This window comes from Patella vulgata, chromosome 1, assembly GCF_932274485.2.
Source record: "Patella vulgata chromosome 1, xgPatVulg1.2, whole genome shotgun sequence".
Lineage (NCBI taxonomy): Eukaryota > Metazoa > Mollusca > Gastropoda > Patellidae > Patella > Patella vulgata.
The window spans coordinates 6341502-6364256 of record NC_065879.2 but is presented as its reverse complement, the minus strand read 5'-3'; the positions used below and the strand labels follow the sequence as shown (position 1 = coordinate 6364256).

The following is a 22755-nucleotide window of genomic DNA, read 5'->3' as shown; positions in this document are numbered from 1 at the left end:
AATATACATTCTCTATCAATTTTACAGCACCTCTGGGAACACTTCCGGCCCCCCTCGTTGCTCTGAGCTAGTTATGGACCTGATAAAGCTGAAGCTTTATGAACTCAGTAACATTTAAATATGACTATGTTGTTAGATGAATCAGTGGTGATGAATTTTCCACTCTTACAATGATCTAATTGTCTGAACTCATTTAGAGAGCAATTGTTAGTATTCTGTATGGAGGGGGGTTGGATCACAATAGATCCAATATACTGTAGAGAAATTAATGTCCACTCGACACAAACTAGGTCCTTTTGGGACTAACATGGTTCAATTTTATTTCAATAATTCTCTTGCGTGTAGGGGTCTTTAGCAGTGGGAGGAAACCGGAGGACCCAGAGAAAACACACGAGGTTGGACAAGGGACCCTACGCCTTGTCACGTACAACCGGAGAATCAAAACCATGCCAGTTGACTCAATGACAGACCTTATGATACAGCGTACAGGCGCTAACTATTCAGCCATCCACTCCCGCCCCCCCCACAGTATATATAAAGCTCAGTTCAGAATAGAGAGTATTACCCCTCAACACTTTGACAATACTTTAAAACATGAATATAATCAAACTAGAAGCAGCTTGACGGGTGCTGGTCTGGGAGGGTCTGGGTGGTTGAGTGATCCTAGGCATGCCCTTTAGATCATACGGTTCATTGAGTAAAGTGGCAGACTTGCCTTTCCAACCTTGTGGGTTTTCTAAGGGTCCTCCTGTTTCATCCGACTGCAAGCAAAATTATTGAAATAAATTGAACCATTTGTTAGTCCCAAAATGACCTATTTAGTGGTGAGTGGACATTAAACCTCTCTCTCTCTCTCTCTCTCTCTCCTCAGTAGTCACAAGTACCAGGCTACAAATAGGATAGCTTTCAAGTTTTCAAGGCAAGGGTTACTATCTCTTTATGACTAATCAAACAATCCAAATGGTGAAACAAAGTAAATGCTTGTGAACATATAAGAGTAAATATTTTTTTGCATCTCACTTTAATAAGGTTCAGGGAGATTGGATGGCCGAATGGTTAGCGTGTGTGCACTGTATCATAAGGTCTGTCATTGAGTCAATTGGCTTGGTTTCGATTCCCCGGTTTTACGTGACAAAGAGTAGGGTTGCCTGTCCAACCTTGTGGGGTTTTTTCCGGGTCCTCCAGTTTCCTCCCACTGCTAAAGACTCCTAAGTGCAAGCGAATTATTGAAATGAAATTGAACCATGTGTTTTTCCCAAAATGACCTAGTTTGTGGTGAGTGGACGTTAAACCAAATCTCTCTCTCTTTATCAAAATTCTCTCCCCCTTTCCCACACTTTATCATAAAGTTTATGGTATATTTAGAAAGGTAAAGAAATACTGAGTGGTGTTATTTGAGAAACTAGGATGGAGGAAGTAGGTTATTATATTCAGGATTTTAAATGATGGTTGAGGAAGTTGTTAAAGTCAAATGACGTCAAGTGAGTTGACAAAACAGGACAAATATAAATGAATATAATAACATATGCACAAAATTGTAACCGATATTGTTAGCTTTGTGAATATCCCTAATAAATGAAGTGTGATATCAGGTGTTGTAGCCAATGAATGGAATAGTTTAAACCTGTGAAAAGTACCCCAATACAAGTGTTTAAAACTGTAGAAAGTACCCCAATACAAGTGGTTAAACCCATGGAAAGTACCCCAATACAAGTGGTTAAACCCATGGAAAGTACCCCAATACAAGTGGTTAAACCCATGGAAAGTACCCCAATACAAGTGGTTAAACCCATGGAAATTACCCCAAGATCAGTCGTTAAACCCATGGAAAGTACCCCAATACTAATGGTTAAACCTGTGGAAAGTACCCCAATACCAATGGTTAAACCTGTGGAAAGTACCCCAATACCAGTGGTTAAACCCATGGAAAGTACCCCAATGCTAGGGATTAAAACTGTTTAAAATACATCAATGACAGGGGTTAAAACTGGAGAAAGTACCCCAATGCCAGGGGTTAAACCTGTGGAAAGTACCCATAGTCTTGGGGTTAAACCCAAATGCTAGGGGTTAAAACCCATGGAAAGTACCCCAATGCTAGGGGTTAAAACTGTTGAAACCCATGGAAAGTACCCCAATGCCAGGGGTTAAATTCGTGGAAAGTACCCCAATGCTAGGGATTAAAACTGGAGAAAGTACCCCAATGCCAGGGGTTAAATTCATGGAGAGTACCCCAATGCCAGGTGTTAAATTCGTGGAAAGTACCCCAATGCTAGGGATTAAAACTGTTTAAACCCAGGGAAAGTACCCAAATGCAAGTTGCCATTAGTTGATTGTTTAAAGCATTTATTATGTTTCTGAAATTGAGATTCACCTGAAGTATATAAATATGTTTTTGAAAATAGATAAGTAAGAATCACAACAAAAAAAATAAAACAATGTCACAGTGTGTGATGCCAGTATGATTTAAAGATTATTTCAATGGAATTTAGTAATTAAACTGGAATACACGGGTCACTATATATTACTGCTTATTACTGTGCGCTGTTTCGACTAGGCTTCTCTAATCATTATAAAGTCTTACTCAGTAATAAGCAGTTTATGTGTATTATTTAAAGAATGTAGAAAACACTGCAGAAATCTAATTATTTCATCAGCTAGAGACAGCACAGCAGTTAATGACAAGGACGATGGCTTAATGGTGCAGCATTTTAGAGGGTTTGAGTTGGGGTGTGGGTAATACTAAATCGAAAGAAAACAACAAAGTATTATGTCAGACTGTTCCTTTAAGATAAAATCAGGAGTTGAGTTTTTAAACATTTTATCGTGTCTAAATATATATCATGTAGAACTCTCATCTTACTCTTTCTGACAGGTAAAGAAAAACCTGAATCGGGATATTATTTTGTACTTAGCGCACCTGACTGAGTTTTAAAGAGAAGCAGCAATCAAAGTTAAAGTTTGTTGGTGTGTTGGGCTAACATAAGTTCAGTCAAAGATCTAAAAAACAAAAACTGAGTAAGAAATTCAAAAAAGTACAAAAAAAGCTGTGTGAACCCCTTCAATTAAAAGTGGTATAAGATCAATCTGGTTGAAACACAGATCCTATTTTGTTTCGTTTTTATAGTTCAAAATTTCATTTTACTTGTCTTTACTACACTAGGATCTGGGGGAGTCGTTATCATTGATGTGTTCTGAATGGTGTGAGGTATTAGCCAATGAAAAGGTCTGTTATGGCTAGCTTTAGGCGTGTTTTGCTCGGAACTGTTAGTAATCCATTATTAGCATCAATGCTGATTGGTTAATCAAATGTCTATTGTCATAGGGTCAAAAGTGGCTAGTATGAACTATGATGTGACCTATCGCAACAACCGGTCAGATCTTCAAGTAGTGTAGGCCATCGAAAATATAAAAAAACGCAACGAAATATAGATCTGTATTTTAATCAGCTTGGGTATAAGATGTTCTAGAAAGTCAGTATGCCCTGACTCATGTGAAACACTCATGTACCATTGAAAAATATCGAAAGCTAACACACATAGCAATTTACTCAGAATTGTTTTTGTCGGTGCTAAGATTTCTTATATCGGTAAATTTTAAAAAAAAAAAGTGAAACAGTGAACTTCTTTAGGTAAAACTGCTTAAATGTCAGCATCATTTCAATTTACCTGGCTGGTATTAATTACCATCAGCTTGAATTGCATTAACTCAACTGTCTCAACATACAGGTATATACAGGTATATGTTTCACAGGTAAATGAGGTGTTAAAACTATTTACAGTTTCCCATTAAACAAGGACTTGTACAGTAAATTTTTTATTTTTATCTATAGTACACTTACAAAAATGAAATGAAATGGAGAAAATCTGGATAAACTTCCTCGGCCAAAGCAGGGATCGAACTCCAGGCTAGCGAGCCAGCGTCTTACCCACTTAGCCACCGTGATCCCCAGTACACTTACAAGTTACTCATGCACAGTCTTTGAAATAAAGATAGTATAGTTTAAAGAGAGAGGGAGAAATGGGGTTTAACATCCACACGACTCAAACTAGGTCATTTCGGGACTAAAATATGATTAAATTTTATTTCAACAATTCAGTTGCATGCATGTAGGGGGTCTTTAGCAGTGGGAGGAAACCGAAGGAAGCAGAGAAAGCCTCCAAATCCTAACAATGTTGATCTGACATTCAAATCATTCCGGTGATTGGGGGGGGGGGGGGCGGTGGATAACCCTATGATCTAACTCATGCGCTTTTGATCATAATGTCTGTCATTTAGTCACATGACGTGGTTTGGATCCCACACTTGTGCATGACAAGGAGTTGTATTAGGGTTTCCACCCACTGCTAAAGATCCTTATGCACAAGCGAATTAATAAAGTTATACTATATGTTAGCTCCGAAATGACCTAGTTTGTGTTGAGTGAACATTAATCCAAATTCCTTTCTCTCTGTCTCAAAATGTTCCATTTAACAGGAAAACATACCTTTAACCTTTTATTTAAAAATATGTGAGTAAAAAGTGAAGTATTGTCGTTATTTAACGTATGTGTGTATGTACATCGTATGGTGCATGCTTCTATTTACATGTGCATACATCTGGAGGAATGTAAACGCTGCATGTAATTGACGTGACTGTTAAATAAGAGTATAAACTTGGGGGGAGAAGACTTATATTTTGTATTGCTCCTAGAAGCAGATCATAGCGTTATTATTATTTGTCATACACTTCATATTATGCAACCTTACGATATACGTAAAGCTTATAAAGGATATGGTTCAATTCATTGTGATACTGATTCATACGAGAAAATTCAGCAAAACATCCAAATTTAAAATGAACATCTGGAAAATGTGGTAGATTAATCTTCTAAGATCTGGAAATCAAATTGTTTAATGTTGTGACTAGATTTTTAAATTCTTAAAGTTTTGATCAAATTTGTGTAAATGGTTGGTATATGTGAACACCTATCCATGGTCATACGTGTCTGGATTTCTGGAATTGTGAAAATATTTCCACAACATAAATAAAGAATCATTGCGAGCAGAATAAATATTAGTGAAGTGGATAAGTACTTTTCTCACACGACAAAATAAAGTGTTTTGTTAATGTTTGAAATGTCCCAAGAGATTGAGTGATGTTAAGACGTAAAATCTCATTCCATTTGAAATACAAAATCACAAGTGTGAAGTGATGTAGATTTCTAGGCTTGTATAAGATCAGACGAACAATCAAAGAAATCAAAAAAAAAAGAAGAAATTCTGTGAAAAACATTCTGTATTTGTTGTCTTCATGTCATAGGTTTATAAATAGTTCAACAATCCATCATACAATACAGCGATTTAGACAACGTCTTCTGATAAAATATTATTTGATAAAAATGTTTTAAAATGATGTATAGAAAGTAATATTCCTTTGGTTGGCAAATATTAAGGCCAATGTTTAGAAATAGTTCAACTTGGTTTTTATTGCATCGACAATACAAGTTACAATACAGCGTCTTCTGATAAAATATTGTTGGATATAAATGTTTTAAATGATGTATAGAAAGTTATATTCCTTTGGTTGGCAAATATTAAGGCCAATGATTTTTTTTGTCTAATATGTGAAGGCGGATGAATGGATTGCTTTTAATCACAAGATTATGGTTGACCAAAAGCTCCAGAAGACAAATGAAGGAGTGTTTTGACAATAATGCTCTTTTGTCAACTGAAACAGTAGATCGTTTATATTTGGTTTGAAGCATTGCACCACCCACCCACTTCATCCCTTCCAGCTTCTGCAGCTCCTCTGTCATCCAATATCAGAAACACCACAAATTTCTGTTGTTTTTTTGTAGCGGGGACAAAAAATCATAAATTTTGGAGACAGCAATTGTTATAATGCTGGTACCGTACTAAAGAAAGGATCTATTATAAAGATTGAATTCTGTTTAACTACTACAGATGTTGATAACTTCTATTTGAAGTGCTTCTACTTTTAGTCTGTTCAGGAAATGGAATATGTATGTCAGTAGGATGAGTCCACAAAGTCAAGAGATTTGATTGTGTTAATAATTATCACATTGTGTATATAGGAACTATATTGTCGGAAAACAATGGCAGATTTTAGTTGATGTTTCAATTCTCATCAGATTTTATGCGATTAATATTGTTATTTTATCTCATGAGGCAGGGAAACTGTGTGATTAAAACAAGGAATAGATTTTTTGTTGTATTATATTTAACGTGAATGAATATCTTGTGTCGGTGATAATTTGTGGTTGAAGAAGATATCTGAATATCTATGGTCGAGGAAAATCTGTATTGTATGTTTATATATTTATGTTACCAGTCACACAATCAGGGAAATTAATTATGAAATGGTCTAAAATGTGATATATCAAATATTTACTTGCCAGTATTTGTACATTCTGAAAACAAGGAAAATGGTGCTTATCTTGAAAATAGTGATAAATCGATGCACTTATTTAAACTAAAACATGATGCAGCTTTTTGTTGTGCAGTTTTGAAATCATTTATCTGACATCCCGGAAATATATTTTAAAAGACGTGTTGCGTCCAGATCGTTAATTAACGAAAGTTAATCATAGTTCAATGTTATTTGATAAATGGATACACTTTTATAAACAAAAACATGATACAGCTTTTTGTTGTGCAGTATTGAAATCATTGTTAATTAACGAAAAGTTAATCGTGGTTCAATGTTATTTGATACAATGCAGTATGCATATCATAATTCCTAATTGAAGAATTTTAAGTAGCAGATATTTTCAGTACGAGCTAGCTACGTGAATACTGTTAAACATATTTTAATTAAATTAAATATGTGAGCAATTTATAAAAAAGAATGGACCATTTTATATGATCGACTTCTGTGTTTATTTTAAATGGGATTCGATATTTGACTTTTTGGATCAAGTTTGATTTGGATGATTTGTTCATTGAAATTTAAAAATTGTGACTTAATATTTCTGGAATAAAAAGACAAAAGTGTATAAAATCAGCAAAGGAATTATTTTTTTCAATAGTGCTGTCATAATGTGTAATCGTCACATGGAAAATCTTAAGTTCAAACTCAGAAGAAAAAGTTATTAATTTGGATCAGTTTGAACATTTTGTGGTAAAGGAATTTAATGTGTGAATTATTATCATGAAGAAATTTGTGACCGTGGAAGGTTTGAATAAGGCTGGGAAAAGTTTCAGGTTTCGTAAATTATTTTCAGTTTCTTTTAGTTAATTTGCATAACTCATACTCCGATTCCATTTTATGGTAATAAGGCACCTGTCACAGACAATGTCAGGCACAGATTCAGGCTTTATCAGGCACTAAACCTCTATTGCCTATCATTTTGTTTCGCACTGATTTGTCTTTTTTATTGATATTATTAATACATGTCCGACACTAAGATAAAAATGTCAGGTACTATTTTGTCAGGTACATCTAAGACCGTTATTTCCAGGCCTGATGGTATTATTTAAATTTATATGCTCCCGAATCAGAAATTCACTGGCTTGAATCTGTGTACGAATACTGAATAATCATTTAAATCATGTACAGAAACACAGTGTAAACATCATATCATCTTCGTACAGGACCCAATATGATTAGAAGCAGCATACTAAACTTAGGCTGTCTGTCTACAGTTGGCTCCTCTTGAGAACAGACACTAAGCTAGTTGACTGCCATTTTAAGTCCTAAATCGACGGCGCGCTGTATCATAAAGTCTGTCATTGAGTCGACTGGCGTGGTTTCGAATCTCTAGTTGTACGTGACAAGGAGTAGGGTCGCCTGTCCAACCTCGTGGGTTTTCTCCGGGTCCTCCGGTTTCCTCCCACTGCTAAAGACCCCTATGCGCAAGCGAATTATTGAAATAAAATTAAACCATATGTTAGTCCCGAAATGACCTAGTTTGTGTCGAGTGGACGTTAAACCCCATTTCTCTCTCTCTCTCATTTCAATCAGGAGGTTGGGTGGTCTAGTGGTTTAACGCTAGCGCTTGAACATGACAAGGTCTGTCACATTCTGTCAAGTAGCGTGGTTTTGATTCCCCACTTGAACATGACAAGGTGTAATGTCACCTGTCCAACCTTGTGGGTTGTCTCTGGGTCCTCCGGTTGCCTACCACTGCTAAAGACCCCTAATCACCAGCGAATTATTGAAATAAAATTAAACCATATGTTAATCTCGAAATGACCTAGTTTGTGTCAAGTGGACTTAAACTCCTCCTCTCTCTCTCTCTCTCTCTCTCTCTCTCTGTATCTACATTATCTAGACAATCAAATCTGATAAAGAAGTAGCTACCAGTAAGTGTTATATCATGGTTTATCAATCACTGAGTGTGATTTATCAATCAGCTTCTTGGTCACCAATGTAAACAGGAGAACAATTCATAGATAACAAATATTTTATCGTAATCTCGATAGTTTATCTGAGTAGATCATTGTGTCTTCTTGGTGTGAGCAGTCGTTGAGTAAGAAAAAACAAGATAGGATTTTATATTACCAATTGATACGTTATAGAATGATGGATAGAAAATTGAAATAAAATGTGGATTAACGTCTTACTGCTATTGGCTAATGAAGGCAGACATACGCCATACAGTGTGCTATGAGGGAAATTTAGCCCAGGCAGCGGCACTATGGCCTCCTCTTATATCGAATTCCAACTTCTAAGGGATCTGGGGGTTGGATGGCTGAATGGTTAGCGTGCGCGCGCTGTATCATAAAGTCTGTCATTGAGTCAACTGGCGTGGTTTCGAATCCCAGGTTGTACGTGGCAAGGAGTAGGGTCGCCTGTCCAACCTCGTGGGTTTTCTCCGGGTCCTCCGGTTTCCTCCCACTGCTAAAGACCCCTACGCGCAACCGAGTTATTGAAATAAAATTAAACCATGTGTTAGTCCCGAAATGACCTAGTTTGTGTCGAGTGGACATTAAACCCCATTTCTCTCTCTCTCTCTCTAAGGGATCTTTTACTTGTATCAATATATACATGAGGCCTTGGTTTTTCTTCCTACTGAATGACTAGCCAGCTGTACTTGCCAGACCTTCCGTCCTGCACCACTGACAAGGGGAAACAACGTCAGAAAATCCTGATGAACTTTCTCCGCCACTGTGGGGATCGAACCCGCAACCTCCAGACTAGCGACCCAGCGTCTTGCTTAGCTACCATGGCTCTTAGAATGATGGATAGAATAGGGAAAGTTCATTGATATGCAGTTGTGAGACATGTAACTGTAAGGACTGTTTCCCATGTATGCATTTTCACCAGTTACAGGGAAATGGTCACATTATAATTGCATTAGACCAAATTTTTTGGCCAGCGTAAAGCCACAGAAACACGTACAGGGAAAACAGAGATATTATTGTACACCAACATACACCTGTAGGCTTAATTAAAAGCGTGCTTGGGTGGCCAAATGGCCAGGATGACGAGGCACCTTGTGGACGTAATAGTATGGCTAGAAAAGGTAGATTCGGAGGTTGGATGGCCAAATGGTTAGCACTTGCTAATATAAATATTAAATTTTACTTACCGGTACTTGTAAAAACTTTCAACTATGTGGACTCGATAACATGAGATGTGGGGTTGGATGGTCAAATGGTTGGCATTGTATCATAAAGTTTGTCATTGAATCAACTGGCATGGTTTCGATTCCCTGGTTGTATGTGACAAGGAATAGGCTATTATTATGACCCAACCTTTTTAAAAATGTTATGAGTTGTTTCCCTTATAACTGCTTGATAAACTTGGCTGCTGGTGAACACATGTTTCATTGACTGGCAACCTAATTTTATTTTGTTCTTTTGTCTTTTACAGAAGCAATGGTTCCGTAACATTAAGGAACATCCATATTAGGATGTGTGCACAGTTCTTTCATAAAGGTATATCTCGACTACAAACAGAGGAGCTATTACTTGCAGCGAAGGATGATGGGAGTTTTTTGGTGCGGGACAGTGAGTCCCTACCGGGGGCATATGTCCTATGTTTACTGTAAGTTTATCATTTTCAGTGGCAACTCTTGCATATTTAAAGAAGATGTATATTGGTTGCTTTTTGGGGGGTATTTTATTTATTATGTTGTGGCAATACACCTACTTGAACCGGGGGTTAGATGGCCGAAAGGTTAGCGCGTGCGGGTTGTATCATAAGGTCTGTCATTGAGTCAACTGGCAAGGTTTCGATTCCCTTGTTATACTTGACAAGGAGTAGGGTCGCCTGTCTAACCTCGTGGGTTTTCCCTAGGTCCTTCGATTTCATCCCACTGCTAAAGACCCCTACGCGCAAGCGAATTATTGAAATAAAATTGAACCATATGTTAGTCCATGGTTTTCTCCATGTCATCCAGTTTCCTCCCACTGCTAAAGACCCCTATGCGCAAGCGAATTATTGAAATAAAATTGAAGTTTGTGTCTAGTGGACGTTAAGCCCACTATATGTTAGTCCCCAAATGACCTCTCTCTCTCTCTCTCTCTCTCTCCCTCTCTCCCTCTCATTGGCTTGGTTGATGCAGAAATATAGGATGTTAAATTCCATTTCACTTCAATTCATCTCCATATTATTATCTTATCCCTAATACGTTTGTTAGTGGCTAATAAGATGGTTTGATTTCCGTGACATCGGTTTATTTAAATAGTGAATGAGACTGACCACAGATGTACAATTAACATGTTTATTAGGGTATAATAACCTGGTTCCATGGCGAACAATAGTGAACTCTTGACACTTGGTATTATGGTAATGGTATAACTGTGGTGGTAACACAATTAGTTCAGTCAATCTGCTTCCAATATCGTATGTTTGATGTGATTGGTAATTAAAGACTCCGGTGGTCAGTTTGATTGATGTTCGGGAAGCTTATTAAACCAACAGATAAACAACACTCCAGACCACTGCAAGCCTGCAAATAAGGCACCTGTCACAGACAATGTCAGGCACAGATCAGGTTTTGTCCGGCACAAAACCTCTGGTGCCTGTCATTTTGTCCGTCATTGATTTGTGTTTTTTATTGATATTATTAGTACATGTCAGGCGAAGTTGAAAATGTCAGGTACTATTTCATTAGACTTAGACTTAAAGATGCCTTATGGGAAATTTGATAACGAGTTGGCAGTTCTCACTATAATAGTTAAAAACTAGGTAATGTAAAGGCAATTTGCTGAAAATTTCATTCAAATTGATCCACTATGAACCGAGAACAAAGCGATTGAATTTCCGACTAGCCTTGATCATCATTACTAAAGTCAGTACGATAAACAGCATAGTCTCGATTATCCATATAATCGTTAAATCGTGAAGGAAAGTTATGCAGTAAATTGGCTCACAATCCACTAAAGATCAGAGGCTAGCGATGCCATTTAGAATTGATTATGGTCTGTATAGGTTAATGTCTAATAATTAATTTAGATAACGTTTCAGGCCTAAAGAAAGACCTGCAATTGGTAGATTTAGCTCTTGCATAATGTATGTTTAAGTTAAGAATTTACTCAAAATCGTTTGCCTAATTTAAACTAAAATTTATACAACCATTTATAAAATTATTATTGTTTTAATGTATCAGATACATCAATAACAAACTATGTGTAAAGTTTTCTGTTTCTGTATCAAAGATATGTCTCATAAACAGTGATTGAAAGTTAAGTAAATTCTTAACTTAAGTCTGAAAATGCTTTGTGAACTTGTGGCCAGGGCTCTTGAATCAATCATATTTGTCAATCAGGACTGACTGGCAGTGAAATTGTCCAACTGGATCGAGGACATACCTGTAACAAGATTTCAATTTCAAATAATTTAATCTTAAAACACAATTTAAAAAAGTTAAATTGTAAAAATACTTTAAAGCATATAAAAATAAAATTGGGATTAGGCTACAAATTTTGCTAATCTAAAGTAAATAAAATATGTCAAAAATTGCTGGCTGCCAAATTTTTAAAATGAAATTCCTGCTTTATAGGTTATATGGTTTAAACGAGTATTTATTTAAAAAATATTGTACAATTTAAAGGAATAAAGAATAGGATACAAAACACGAGGGGGGTGGATGACCAAATGGTTAGCACGTGCGTGCTGTATCATAAGGCCTGTCATTGAGTCAACTGGCGTGGCTTCGAATCCCCGGTTGTACGTGACAAGGAGTAGCGACGCCTGTCCAACCTCGTGGGTTTTCTTCGGGTCCTCAGGTTTCCTCCCACTGCTAGAGACCCCTACGCGCAAGCGAATTATTGAAATAAAATTAAACCATATGTTAGTCCCGAAATGACCTAGTTTGTGTCGAGTGGACGTTTAACCCAATTTCTCTCTCTCTCTCGTGCCTCCATTATGCACCTCTGACAAAACGAAACCACGCTGGAAAAATGCAAAGGAACTTCCTCGGCTAATACCAAGATCGCACCCATGCCCTCCTGTTTCGTTAGCAAGCGCCTTTCTCTCTCTCTCTCTCTTTCTCTCTCACACAAAATAGGAGTCAAGTAGGCTTATATTAAAGGAGCATTATGTAAGATTTAGACGAAGAGCTGACCGTTCAAGCTGGATAGTCTGTTAGATATCTTGAATATAAAGGCTACGTTAGTGAAAGAACAAAACCTTTCATTGGAAACGCAAGTGATTTGGCCATGAAGCTGTGTCAAAACAAGTTTTAAATAAATAAAGTCAGATACTGACTTCGACTTCTCTAAAGGAATCAAGACATCAAGGTTAATTAAATCAACACTTTTAAAGGTCCAGACATTTTAAGTTTCATTAATTTAAATATCTGAGTTCTTGGTCTAATTTCTCAGCCTAACACTGACTGAATCAGTGACTGTTCAAGATGGCTAGATTAAAAAATCAGGTTTGACTGGAAATGAAAGCCGCTGATTGACATTTGCATTTTTCGAACAGTAATTGATTTTTCATGATTTATTCCATGGTAAAATCTTCTCGGGTTTGGTTATTTAACATGGATTGTTTAACATGGATTAACATGGATTGATTATTTAACATAGATTGATTATGTAACATTTAATTAAGTAAAAATACTTATTAAGAAATCTATCAAAAGATTTGAGCAAATTATAGATGATGGTGCTGGCTTGTTTTGACCTTAACCCTGTTTTATCATTGGCCGAGGATTCCTAATGTTGACAAATTTTCAGGTCGTCATCTCTTTGAAGGGGCAGACCCAGGAATTTTTGCAGTTGACATGCATACACACTGAGCTTTTTAAAGAGAGAAATCCAACACCCTGTTTGACGTCAATTTTTATTATGAATTAATAGGATCAAATTGTAATTCAATTTCATTTTTGCAAAGCATTAATTGTGATATCACATATGTCTATATCATTATCTCACACTTTGAATGCCCATCCCATCCCACCATATGATGATAAAGGATAAAGCACACAACCTTTTTCTCATAAAAGTGTTGTTTTATGAAAAAAATTTGATGTAGCTGAGCGGGTGGGGGGGAGAGGTTGAAAACCACCAACGCCCTGCTCCCTTCTCTGGATATCCCCTTCTTTGTAAATACTGAACCAAATTAAAAATGATCAATTCATCATATTTCTGTAAATGCTGAAGGGAATTGAACCATTTTTGAACTCATGTTCTTTTTAGAGATTCAGGGGGATGGATGGCTGAATGGTTAGCGTGCGTGCGCTGTATCATAAAGTCTGTCATTGAGTCGACTGGCGTGGTTTCGAATCCCCCGTTGTACGTGACAAGGAGTAGGGTCACATGTCCAACCTCATGGGTTTTCTCTGGGTCCTCCAGTTTCCTCCCACTGCTAAAGACCCCTACGGGCAAGCGAATTATTGTAATGGAATTAAACCATATGTTAGTCCTGAAATGACCTAGTTTGTGTCGAGGGGACGTTAAACCCCATTTCTCTATCTCTCGTTTAGAGATTCAACTTTCACCTTGTAGTTTTCAATGGATTAAAAATCCCCCAAATTATGATCATAGATTTTAAGCAATTTGGTGGTAATTCAGTTGATATAAGTTAAAATTCAAACAGTATTTTACAATATAACACAATGATTAGTACCATACTGCTGAAACTATAATTGCATCATCTAGATTCATGCGGAAGTAGTCACTAAGTGGGGGTGGATGGTCGAATGGTTATCGCATGTGCGTTGTATCATGAGGGTGCACGTAAAAGATCCCTTTTATATTTGGAATTCAATATAAGAGTAGGCCGTAGTGCCGCTGTCCGGGCAAAATTTCCCTCATAGCACACTGTATGGCGTATGCCCGTCTTCATTAGCCCAGGTTAGGAGCAGAAAAGTAGGTCGTTAAACTCCATTTCATTTCATTTCATTCCATTTGTATCATTAGGTCTGTCATTGAGTCAACTGGCGTTTTTTCAATTCCCTGGGTTGTAGGTTAAACCCCATCTCTCTGTCTCTCTCTCTCTCTCTCTCTCGTGTCAAAAGTACCAGGCTACAAACCGGATCTAGTTTCCCAACAATAGGAATCCATATTTATTGAGCAACACAATCAGTAATGCCAGAAGTGAAAGTCTAATTTTCGTTATTGGCAGAGAAAGTTCATCCAGATTTTCCGGCGTGGTTCCCCCTTGTCAGTGATGCAGGATGGAGGGCCTGACAAGTACAGCTGTCTAGTCATTCAGCAGGATGGAGGGCCTGACAAGTACAGCTGTCTAGTCATTCAGCAGGATGGAGGGCCTGACAAGAACAGCTGTCTAGTCATTCAGATGGGACGAAAAACCGAGGTCCCGTGTACACATTGGCATGCACGTAAAAGATCCCTTGACAGTTGGAATTCGATATAAGAGTAGGCCGTAGTGCCGCTGTCCGAGCAAAATTTCCCCATAGCACACTGTATGGCGTATGTTCGTCTTCAGAACAGAACACAAGGATGTTAAACCCCATTTCATTTCATTTCATTTTATTTCATTTTATTTCCTGTGTGTGAGGAGAAACATCTGTCTTTGTTGTAATATGTCAAGTACTCTTTAATTTATCAATTTTATTTTTGAATTTTAGATATCAGTCGAGAGTTCATCAATACAGAATTTTACCTGATAAAGATGGTAAACTATCAGTTCAGGTAAACATTTGTTTTTTCCGAATGGAGCTTTAGATCACAAGGTATGTCATTGAGTCATGTGGCTTGGTTTCGAGGTGTAGAATCGCATGTCTAACCACATGGGTTTTCTCTGGGTCCCCATTTTATTTCCACTGCTAAAGACCCTTACAAACAAGCAAATTATTTAAATAAAGATATTCCATGTGTTAGTCCCGCAATGAATTAATTTGTGTTTAGTGGACATTAAATATAATCACCATTTCCCTCTCTCTCTTCTATGTTTGGGGGTGGGGGGTGTGTGGATGGCTGAATGGTTAGCACGTGCACACTTTATCATGCGGTCTGTAATTGAGTCAACTGGCGTGGTTTCGATTCCCCAGTTGTACGTGACAAAGAGTAGGGTCGCCTGTCCAACCGCATGGGTTTTCTCTGGGTACTACGGTTTCCTCCCACTGCTACAGACCCTTACACGCAAACAAATTATTGAAATGAAGTTAAACCATATTTTAGTACCGAAATGACCTAGTTTGTGTCGAGTGGACATTAAACCCCATTTCCCTCCCTCTCTCTTCTGTGTTCTGACACAACCTGAAAAGAACTGTCCGAACTTTTTCAAGCCAGTTAGTGTCTAATGTGTGTGAGATTGAGTGCTTGTAAAAGATCCCTTGACAGTCGTCATTTGAAGAAGAGTATGTAGTAATGCTGCTTTAGAGGCAATATTTTCATCCAGTACACATATTGCCATTCAAAATAACCAACATCTGTCTAGAATATTTGCATTGACCTCACTCCATTTATCTTTTTGATATTCATTCATTACAGACAAGCATTCTACATGCTTGAGAAATGATATAATAAATTTAAACAGTGAACAGATATTGTTTAGCTTCAACTCTTCGTGTGCGATCATGGATCATGTTCTTTGTTTAGCAAAAAGAACCCAACTTCATTAGCCCAGTTCGAAGAAGAACAGTAGAACATTAAACCCCATTTCATTTAGCAAAAACAAATTCCCTCATAGCACACTGTATGGCGTATGCCCGTCTTCATTAGTCGAGTTCAGAGAAGAACAGTAGGACGTCAAACCCCATTTCATTTCATTTAGCAAAAACAAATTCCCTCATAGCACACTGTATGGCTTATGCCCGCCTTCATTAGCCCAGTTCAGAGAAGTACAGTAGGACGTTAAACCCCATTTCATTTCATTTCATTTCATTTCATTTTGTTGGTGAAGTTCAATACTGTCATTTTGTTCTACTTTATCATTTCATTTAGCAAAAAGAAATTTGAAAGAAAACAAATGCTGCAGCTTTTGTGTGATTGCTATTCTTCAAAGGACAGGTCCATGACCTTTAATTACACAAATATCCTTTCACAATTGTTCGTCTAGCTGATTAAAGATATGTTATTAAAGACAGGATTACGATTTGATTAATGATTTGTTTCTAATCACCATTTTGTGTCCAGGACATTGATTTAACTATAGAATAATAGTGACCCATGACCAAAAGTGAGTTGGAAGTCACAAGTCATTGCTGTAAGATCAAAAATGTCGAAATAGGCTAATCATATCACTTGGAATGATATAACATCAAAGGTATCAGTTTCGATGGAACAATTAAAGTAGAATAAAAAAAGAAATGTTGTATTTAGCCTGTTTTGTTGTTTCTGTTAATCCCTGATTGTACGTGGCAAGGAGTAGGGTCGCCTGTCCAACCTCGTGGGTTTTCTCCGGGTCCTCCGGTTTCCTCCCACTGCTAAAGACCCCTACGCGCAAGCGAATTATGTAAATGAAATTAAACCATATGTTAGTCCCGAAATGACCTAGTTTGTGTCGAGTGGACATTAAACCCCATTTCTCTCTCTCTCTCTCTCTGTTTCTGTTAATATCGTAAAACAATGACTTCCGACCCATTTTCCTGTCACATATATAACAATCTGATTAAAATACAGATCTATATTTCGTTTCGTTGTTTTTATACTTTCGATGGCCTACACTACATGAAGATCTGACCGGTTGTAGTGGAAGGTCGTGTTAGGTGTCATACGAGTGGCTATTGGCCCTATGACATCAGACATTGATTAATCAATCAGCGTTGATGTTTCTATTCCGGTTTACCCACAGTTCCGTGCACAGCACGCCATGAACTCGGCGTAACAGATCGTTTCATTGGCTAATTCCTCACATCAAGCAGAATGCCTGATATAACAGCTCTTCCAGATCCTAGTGTTGTGAAGACAAGTAAAACGAAATTTTGAACTATAAAAAACGAAACGAAATAGGATCTGTGTTTTGATCAGATTGACATATTTATGATAATATTCTTGATTGTGACTAATTATTATTTTTTTTTTTTAGTCTGAAGGCGACGTACAGCCATTAAAATTTAACACATTGGCTGACTTAATTCAAGCGTATTTATTACGAGACAGTTCGAATGGGTTGGTTTACGCCCTCAAAAAACCTGTACCCACCACAGATGGTGTGGAAAATACAGACATGGATGATTCAGGTAGCACACCTCATTTTTTGGGCCATTTAATAAACATACCTTATGCTGTAAATGTCCACTGTCCAACCTCGTGGGTTTTCTTTGGTTTCATCCAACTACTAAAAATCCCTACGTGCAAGCGAATTATTGAAATAAAATTGAACCATGTACTAGTCCTGAAATAATCTAGTTTGTGTTGAGTGGACGTTAAACCCCACTTCTCTCTCTATGTAAATGTCCAGTCTAAGTCTAAATGCAGTATATGAACATTATAAGTCTGGTTGCTGTAAATGACTGTAATAAGTCTAGGCGGTGTATATGACTATAATAAGTCTAGGTGCTGTATGTGATTATAATATTTCTAGGTGCTGTATATGACTATAAAAAGTCTATGCTGTATATGACTATAATTAGTCTGGTGCCGTATATGACTGTAATAAGTCTGGGTGCCCTGTATGACTATAATAAGTCTGGGTGCTGTATATGACTATAATATGTCGAGGTGGTGTATATGACTGTAATAAATCTGAGTGCTGTATATGACTATAATAAGTCTGGGTGCTGCATATGACTATAATAAGTCTGGGTGCTGTATACGACTATAATAAGTCTGGGTGCTGTATATGACTATAAGAAGCCTAGGTGCTGTATATGACTATAATAAGTCTGGGTGCTGTATATGACTATAATAAGTCTGCATGCTGAATATGACTATAATAAGATTGGGTGCTGTATATGACTATAATAAGTCTGCATGCTGAATATGACTATAATAAGATTGGGTGCTGTATATGACTATAATAATTCAGTATACTGTATATGACTACTATAAGTTTGGGTGCCATCTATATATGACTGTTATACAGCTGTATGCTTTATATGCAACTGTAAGTATACATGCTGTATATATCTATTTAAAGTCCAGATGCTGTATATGTCTATTTAAAGTCTAGATGCTGTATATGACTATTTAAAGGTTTGATGCTGTATACGTCTATTTAAAGGCTAGATGCTGCATATGTCTATTTAAAGGCTTGATGCTGTATATGACTATTATTATTTCAACACATCTATTTACCATGTAATGTTATGATTTACAGAGGATGAAGAATGTTTTCTGGACACGAGTCTGGATGAACATTTTGCAGCTCTTGATGCAGAAGCTGAGACAGATAGTCAAACAAACAAACATTTTAAATATGGTTTCCTGAGTAATTTTGCCCGATTGGATTTATCATGGTAAGATTATCATCTATATGTTTATGTATGACCTCCCGTATACTTGCTTAAAAGCGTTGAGAGAATACTCTTCGAAACGTCGCTTAAATAAATCAGTAATTGTTCTTCCATAAGTATGTGTTATAGTCTATTGCTCTGTCCAGTTACTAAATGCCTCTAAAAGATTATCCCCAATATAATGTATCAGTCTTAATGTCCCATACATGTAGTTTTTTAAAAACATTAAGATAATCACAAGTGTTCTATGGAAATAAATACTGTCTCTTAATTGGAGCGAGGATTCTACAATGATTCTCTTGTCGTTTTCAAGAATCATTGTTGAAATGTAGCTCTGATTAAATGCAGTAATTGTTTTCTATAAAACGGTTGTGATCATCACAAATGTATTGGGGTCAATCTCAAATATTATTTGGCAGTAATTTGTTTTAAGAGCTGGGAATTTTTCTAATTAGTCACACTTTAACTTAAATTATGGTTTAGCTTTGTTTATGTGACACATAGATTGACATGAACTATGGTTTAGCTTTGTTAACGTGACTCATACATTGTATGATGCGTTGTATCATAAGGTTTGTCATTGAGTCAGCTGGTGTAGTTTTGGCAAGGATTAGGGTCGCCTGTCCCGCCTCGTGGGTTTTCTTTGGGTCCTCCGGTTTCCTCCTACTGCTAAAGACCCCTACGCACAAGCAAATTATTGCATCATATGTTAGTCCCAAATTGACCTTTAGTCTGTCTTGAGTGGATGTTAAACTCTCTCTCTCTCTCTCTCTCTCTCTCTCTCTCTCTCTCTTATGTGACTCACACATTGAGTATCAGTTTTATACACAAAAATTATAAAATAAAGTTAAACCAATCGTTTTCATATGAATAACTGCAATGTCGAGTTAAACTAATTGTTTTTCTAGCTGTGATGGGGAGTTTGTGGAAGAATTAAAGCGGTATACTGATACAGGAATGGAGAAGGATGCCATTAATATCAGGTCAAAACCAGGAAGGATGCCAGACTTTGAAAAATTAGTGCATTCAGCCGCCAAAGGCCTTCAAAGGTGTGTGAAGATCTTGTGACTTTATTTCACTGTAACTCGGGTATCATTTAATCTTGTGTATCTAGCGCTAATTTCTTTCGTATTCATTTATCCCTCTTTTCTATAGTGATTAACATTGAATACTGGAGACTGAGTCATATAATACTGTATATCTCTGATAATTGTAAAATAATGATAACTATATCTTACTTTTAAACATACATTATGCAAGAGCTAAATCTGCCTATTGCAGGTCTTTCTTTAGGCATGAAATGTTATCTAAATTATTAATTAGACATTAATTAACTTATCCAGACCATAATCAACTCTCGATGGCATAGCTAGCCTGTGATCTTTAGTGGATTATGATCTGATTTACTATAACTTTCCTTCACGATTTAATGATTAAATGGATAATCGTGACTATGATTTTTGTTGTACCGACTTTAGTAATGATGATCGAGGCTAGGCGGAAATTTCAATCGCTTAATTCTCGGTTCATAGTGGATCAATTTTCAGCAAATTGCCTTTAGATTATCAAGTTTTTAACTATTATAGTGAGAACTGCCAACTCCCATAGTGTATTTTTAAATAACCGGGAGATAAATGCCATTATTCTATATAACTACATGTAAATACAAGCAAAAGGTTATTCAATACAACCATTGAATAACCTTCCTTCTTGAACCATTGAATAACCCGAACAGTATTCAATGGTCATTGGGGATCATTGGTAAGACGCTGGCACGCTAGCCTGAAGGTCGAGTGTTCGATTCCTGCATTGGCCGAGAAAGTTCATCCAGATTTTCCGGCGTGGTTCCCCCTTGTCAGTGATGCAGGACGGAGGACCTGACAAGGACAGCTGTCTAGCCGTTCGGATGGGATGAAAAAATGAGGTCCTGTGTACAGATTGGCGTGCACATAAAAGATCCCTTGGCAGTTGGAATTCGATATAAGAGTAGGCCGTAGCGCCGCTGCCCGGGCAAAATTTCCCTTATAGCACACTGTATGGCGTATGCCCGTCTTCATTAGTCCAGTTTAGGAGCATAACAGTAGGCCATTACACCCCATTTCATTTCATTTCATTTCATTTCATTTCAATGGTCATTGAGTTCTGTCTATTTATTTTCAACTCTATATGAATATGTTTTTACAGGGAACTGGATGTATTTTTATTAAAGATGTCGTTATGTCATGATTTATTGACGCAGAATGAAGACGATGGACCAAGACGAACTGTGATAAATGGTGCTGATGATGTGAGTAGTACTCTTTTTATTGACGTGACAAGGAGTAGGGTCGCCTATCCAACCTCGGGGGGTTTTCTCCGGGTTCTTCCGTTTCCTCCAACTGCTAAAGACCCCTACGCGTAAGCGAATTATTGAAATAAAATTAACCATACGTAAGTCAAGAAATGACCTAGTTTGTGTTGAATGGACGTTAAACCCCATTTCTCTCTCTCTTTTCGATCCCTGCATTGGCCGAGAAAGTTCATCCAGGTTTTCCGGCGTGGTTTCCCCTTGTCAGTGATGCAGGACGGAGGGCCTGACAATGACAGCTGTCTAGTCATTCGGATGAGACGAAAAAAACGAGGTCCTGTGTACACATTGGCGTGTACGTAAAAAATCCCTAGACAGTTGGAATTTGATATAAGAGTAGGCCGTAGTGCCGCTGTCCGGGCAAAATTTCCCTCATAGCACACTGTATGGCGTATGCCCGTCTTCATTAGCCCAGTTCGGAGCAAAACAGTAGGACGTTAAACCCCATTTCATTTCAGGGTACATGTCTCTCTCTCTTTTTATTGACATGTAGATTATTGATTTGGATGTAGGAGAACCTGTGTAGACATCATTTTTTGTGAAAACTCAGCATAAAATCGTATCACAGATCTTAGCAAATGAACAGGGACTATGCTTAAGATATTTTAGTTTAAAATTGTATGAATAGAATAATTCTATTAGGTTATGCGGATATTCCCTACTAGATCCTATTAGGTTTAGGGATAGACCCTATTATGTTAAGAGGATGGACCCTATTGGGTTATGAAGATAGATCATATTCGGTTAAGAGATAGACCCTATTAGGTTAAGAGATAGACCCTATTAGGTTACGAGGTGAGACCCTATTAGTTTATGAGGATGGACCCTATTAGGTTATGGGATAGACCATATTTGGCTACGAGGATAGACCATATTGGGTGGGTTATAAGGATGGACTTTATTATGTTATGAGGATAGACCCTATTTTTCTATGGGGATAGACCCTATTGGGTTATGAGGATGGACCCTATTAGGTTATGGGATAGACCCTATTAGGTTATGAGCATTGACCCTATTAGGTTATGGGATAGACCCTATTAGGCTATGAGAATAGACCATTTTGGGTGGGTTATAAAGATGGACTTTATTATGTTATGAGGGTAGACCCTATTATTCTATGTTGATAGACCCTATTGGGTTATGAGGATGGACCCTATTAGGTTATGGGTTAGACCCTTTTAGGCTACGAGGATAGACCATATTGGGTGGGTTATAAGGATGGACTTTATTATGTTATGAGGGTAGACCCTATTATTCTATGGGGATAGACCCTATTGGGTTATGAGGATGGACCCTATTAGGTTATGGGTTAGACCCTTTTAGGCTACGAGGATAGACCATATTGGGTGGGTTATAAGGATGGACTTTATTATGTTATGAGGATAGACCCTTTTAGGCTACGAGGATAGACCATATTGGGTGGGTTATAAGGATGGACTTTATTATGTTATGAGGATAGACCCTATTATTTTATGGGGATAGACCCTATTGGGTTATGAGCATGGGCCCTATTAGATTATGGGGACCTTATTAGGTTACGAGAATGGACCCTTTATGTTATGAGGATGGACCCATTAGGTTACGAGAATGGAAACTTTATGTTATGAAGATTGACCCTATTATGTTATGAGGATTGACCCATTATGTTATG

The 22755-nt window shown here is 37.3% G+C and overlaps 1 protein-coding gene across 1 annotated transcript in view; it reads left to right on the top strand.

The window, feature by feature from the left end:
• The window catches only part of LOC126812708 (phosphatidylinositol 3,4,5-trisphosphate 5-phosphatase 2A), a 117972-nt gene that overhangs the window by 69076 nt on the left and 26141 nt on the right, over positions 1-22755 (top strand). The window contains exons 2-7 of the mRNA XM_056098904.1: positions 9817-9990; positions 14987-15050; positions 17389-17542; positions 18622-18760; positions 19666-19806; positions 20942-21044. Of these exons, the coding sequence (XP_055954879.1) occupies positions 9857-9990; positions 14987-15050; positions 17389-17542; positions 18622-18760; positions 19666-19806; positions 20942-21044 (735 nt within the window). The 5' untranslated portion in view covers positions 9817-9856. The remainder of the gene's footprint in view (positions 1-9816; positions 9991-14986; positions 15051-17388; positions 17543-18621; positions 18761-19665; positions 19807-20941; positions 21045-22755) is intronic.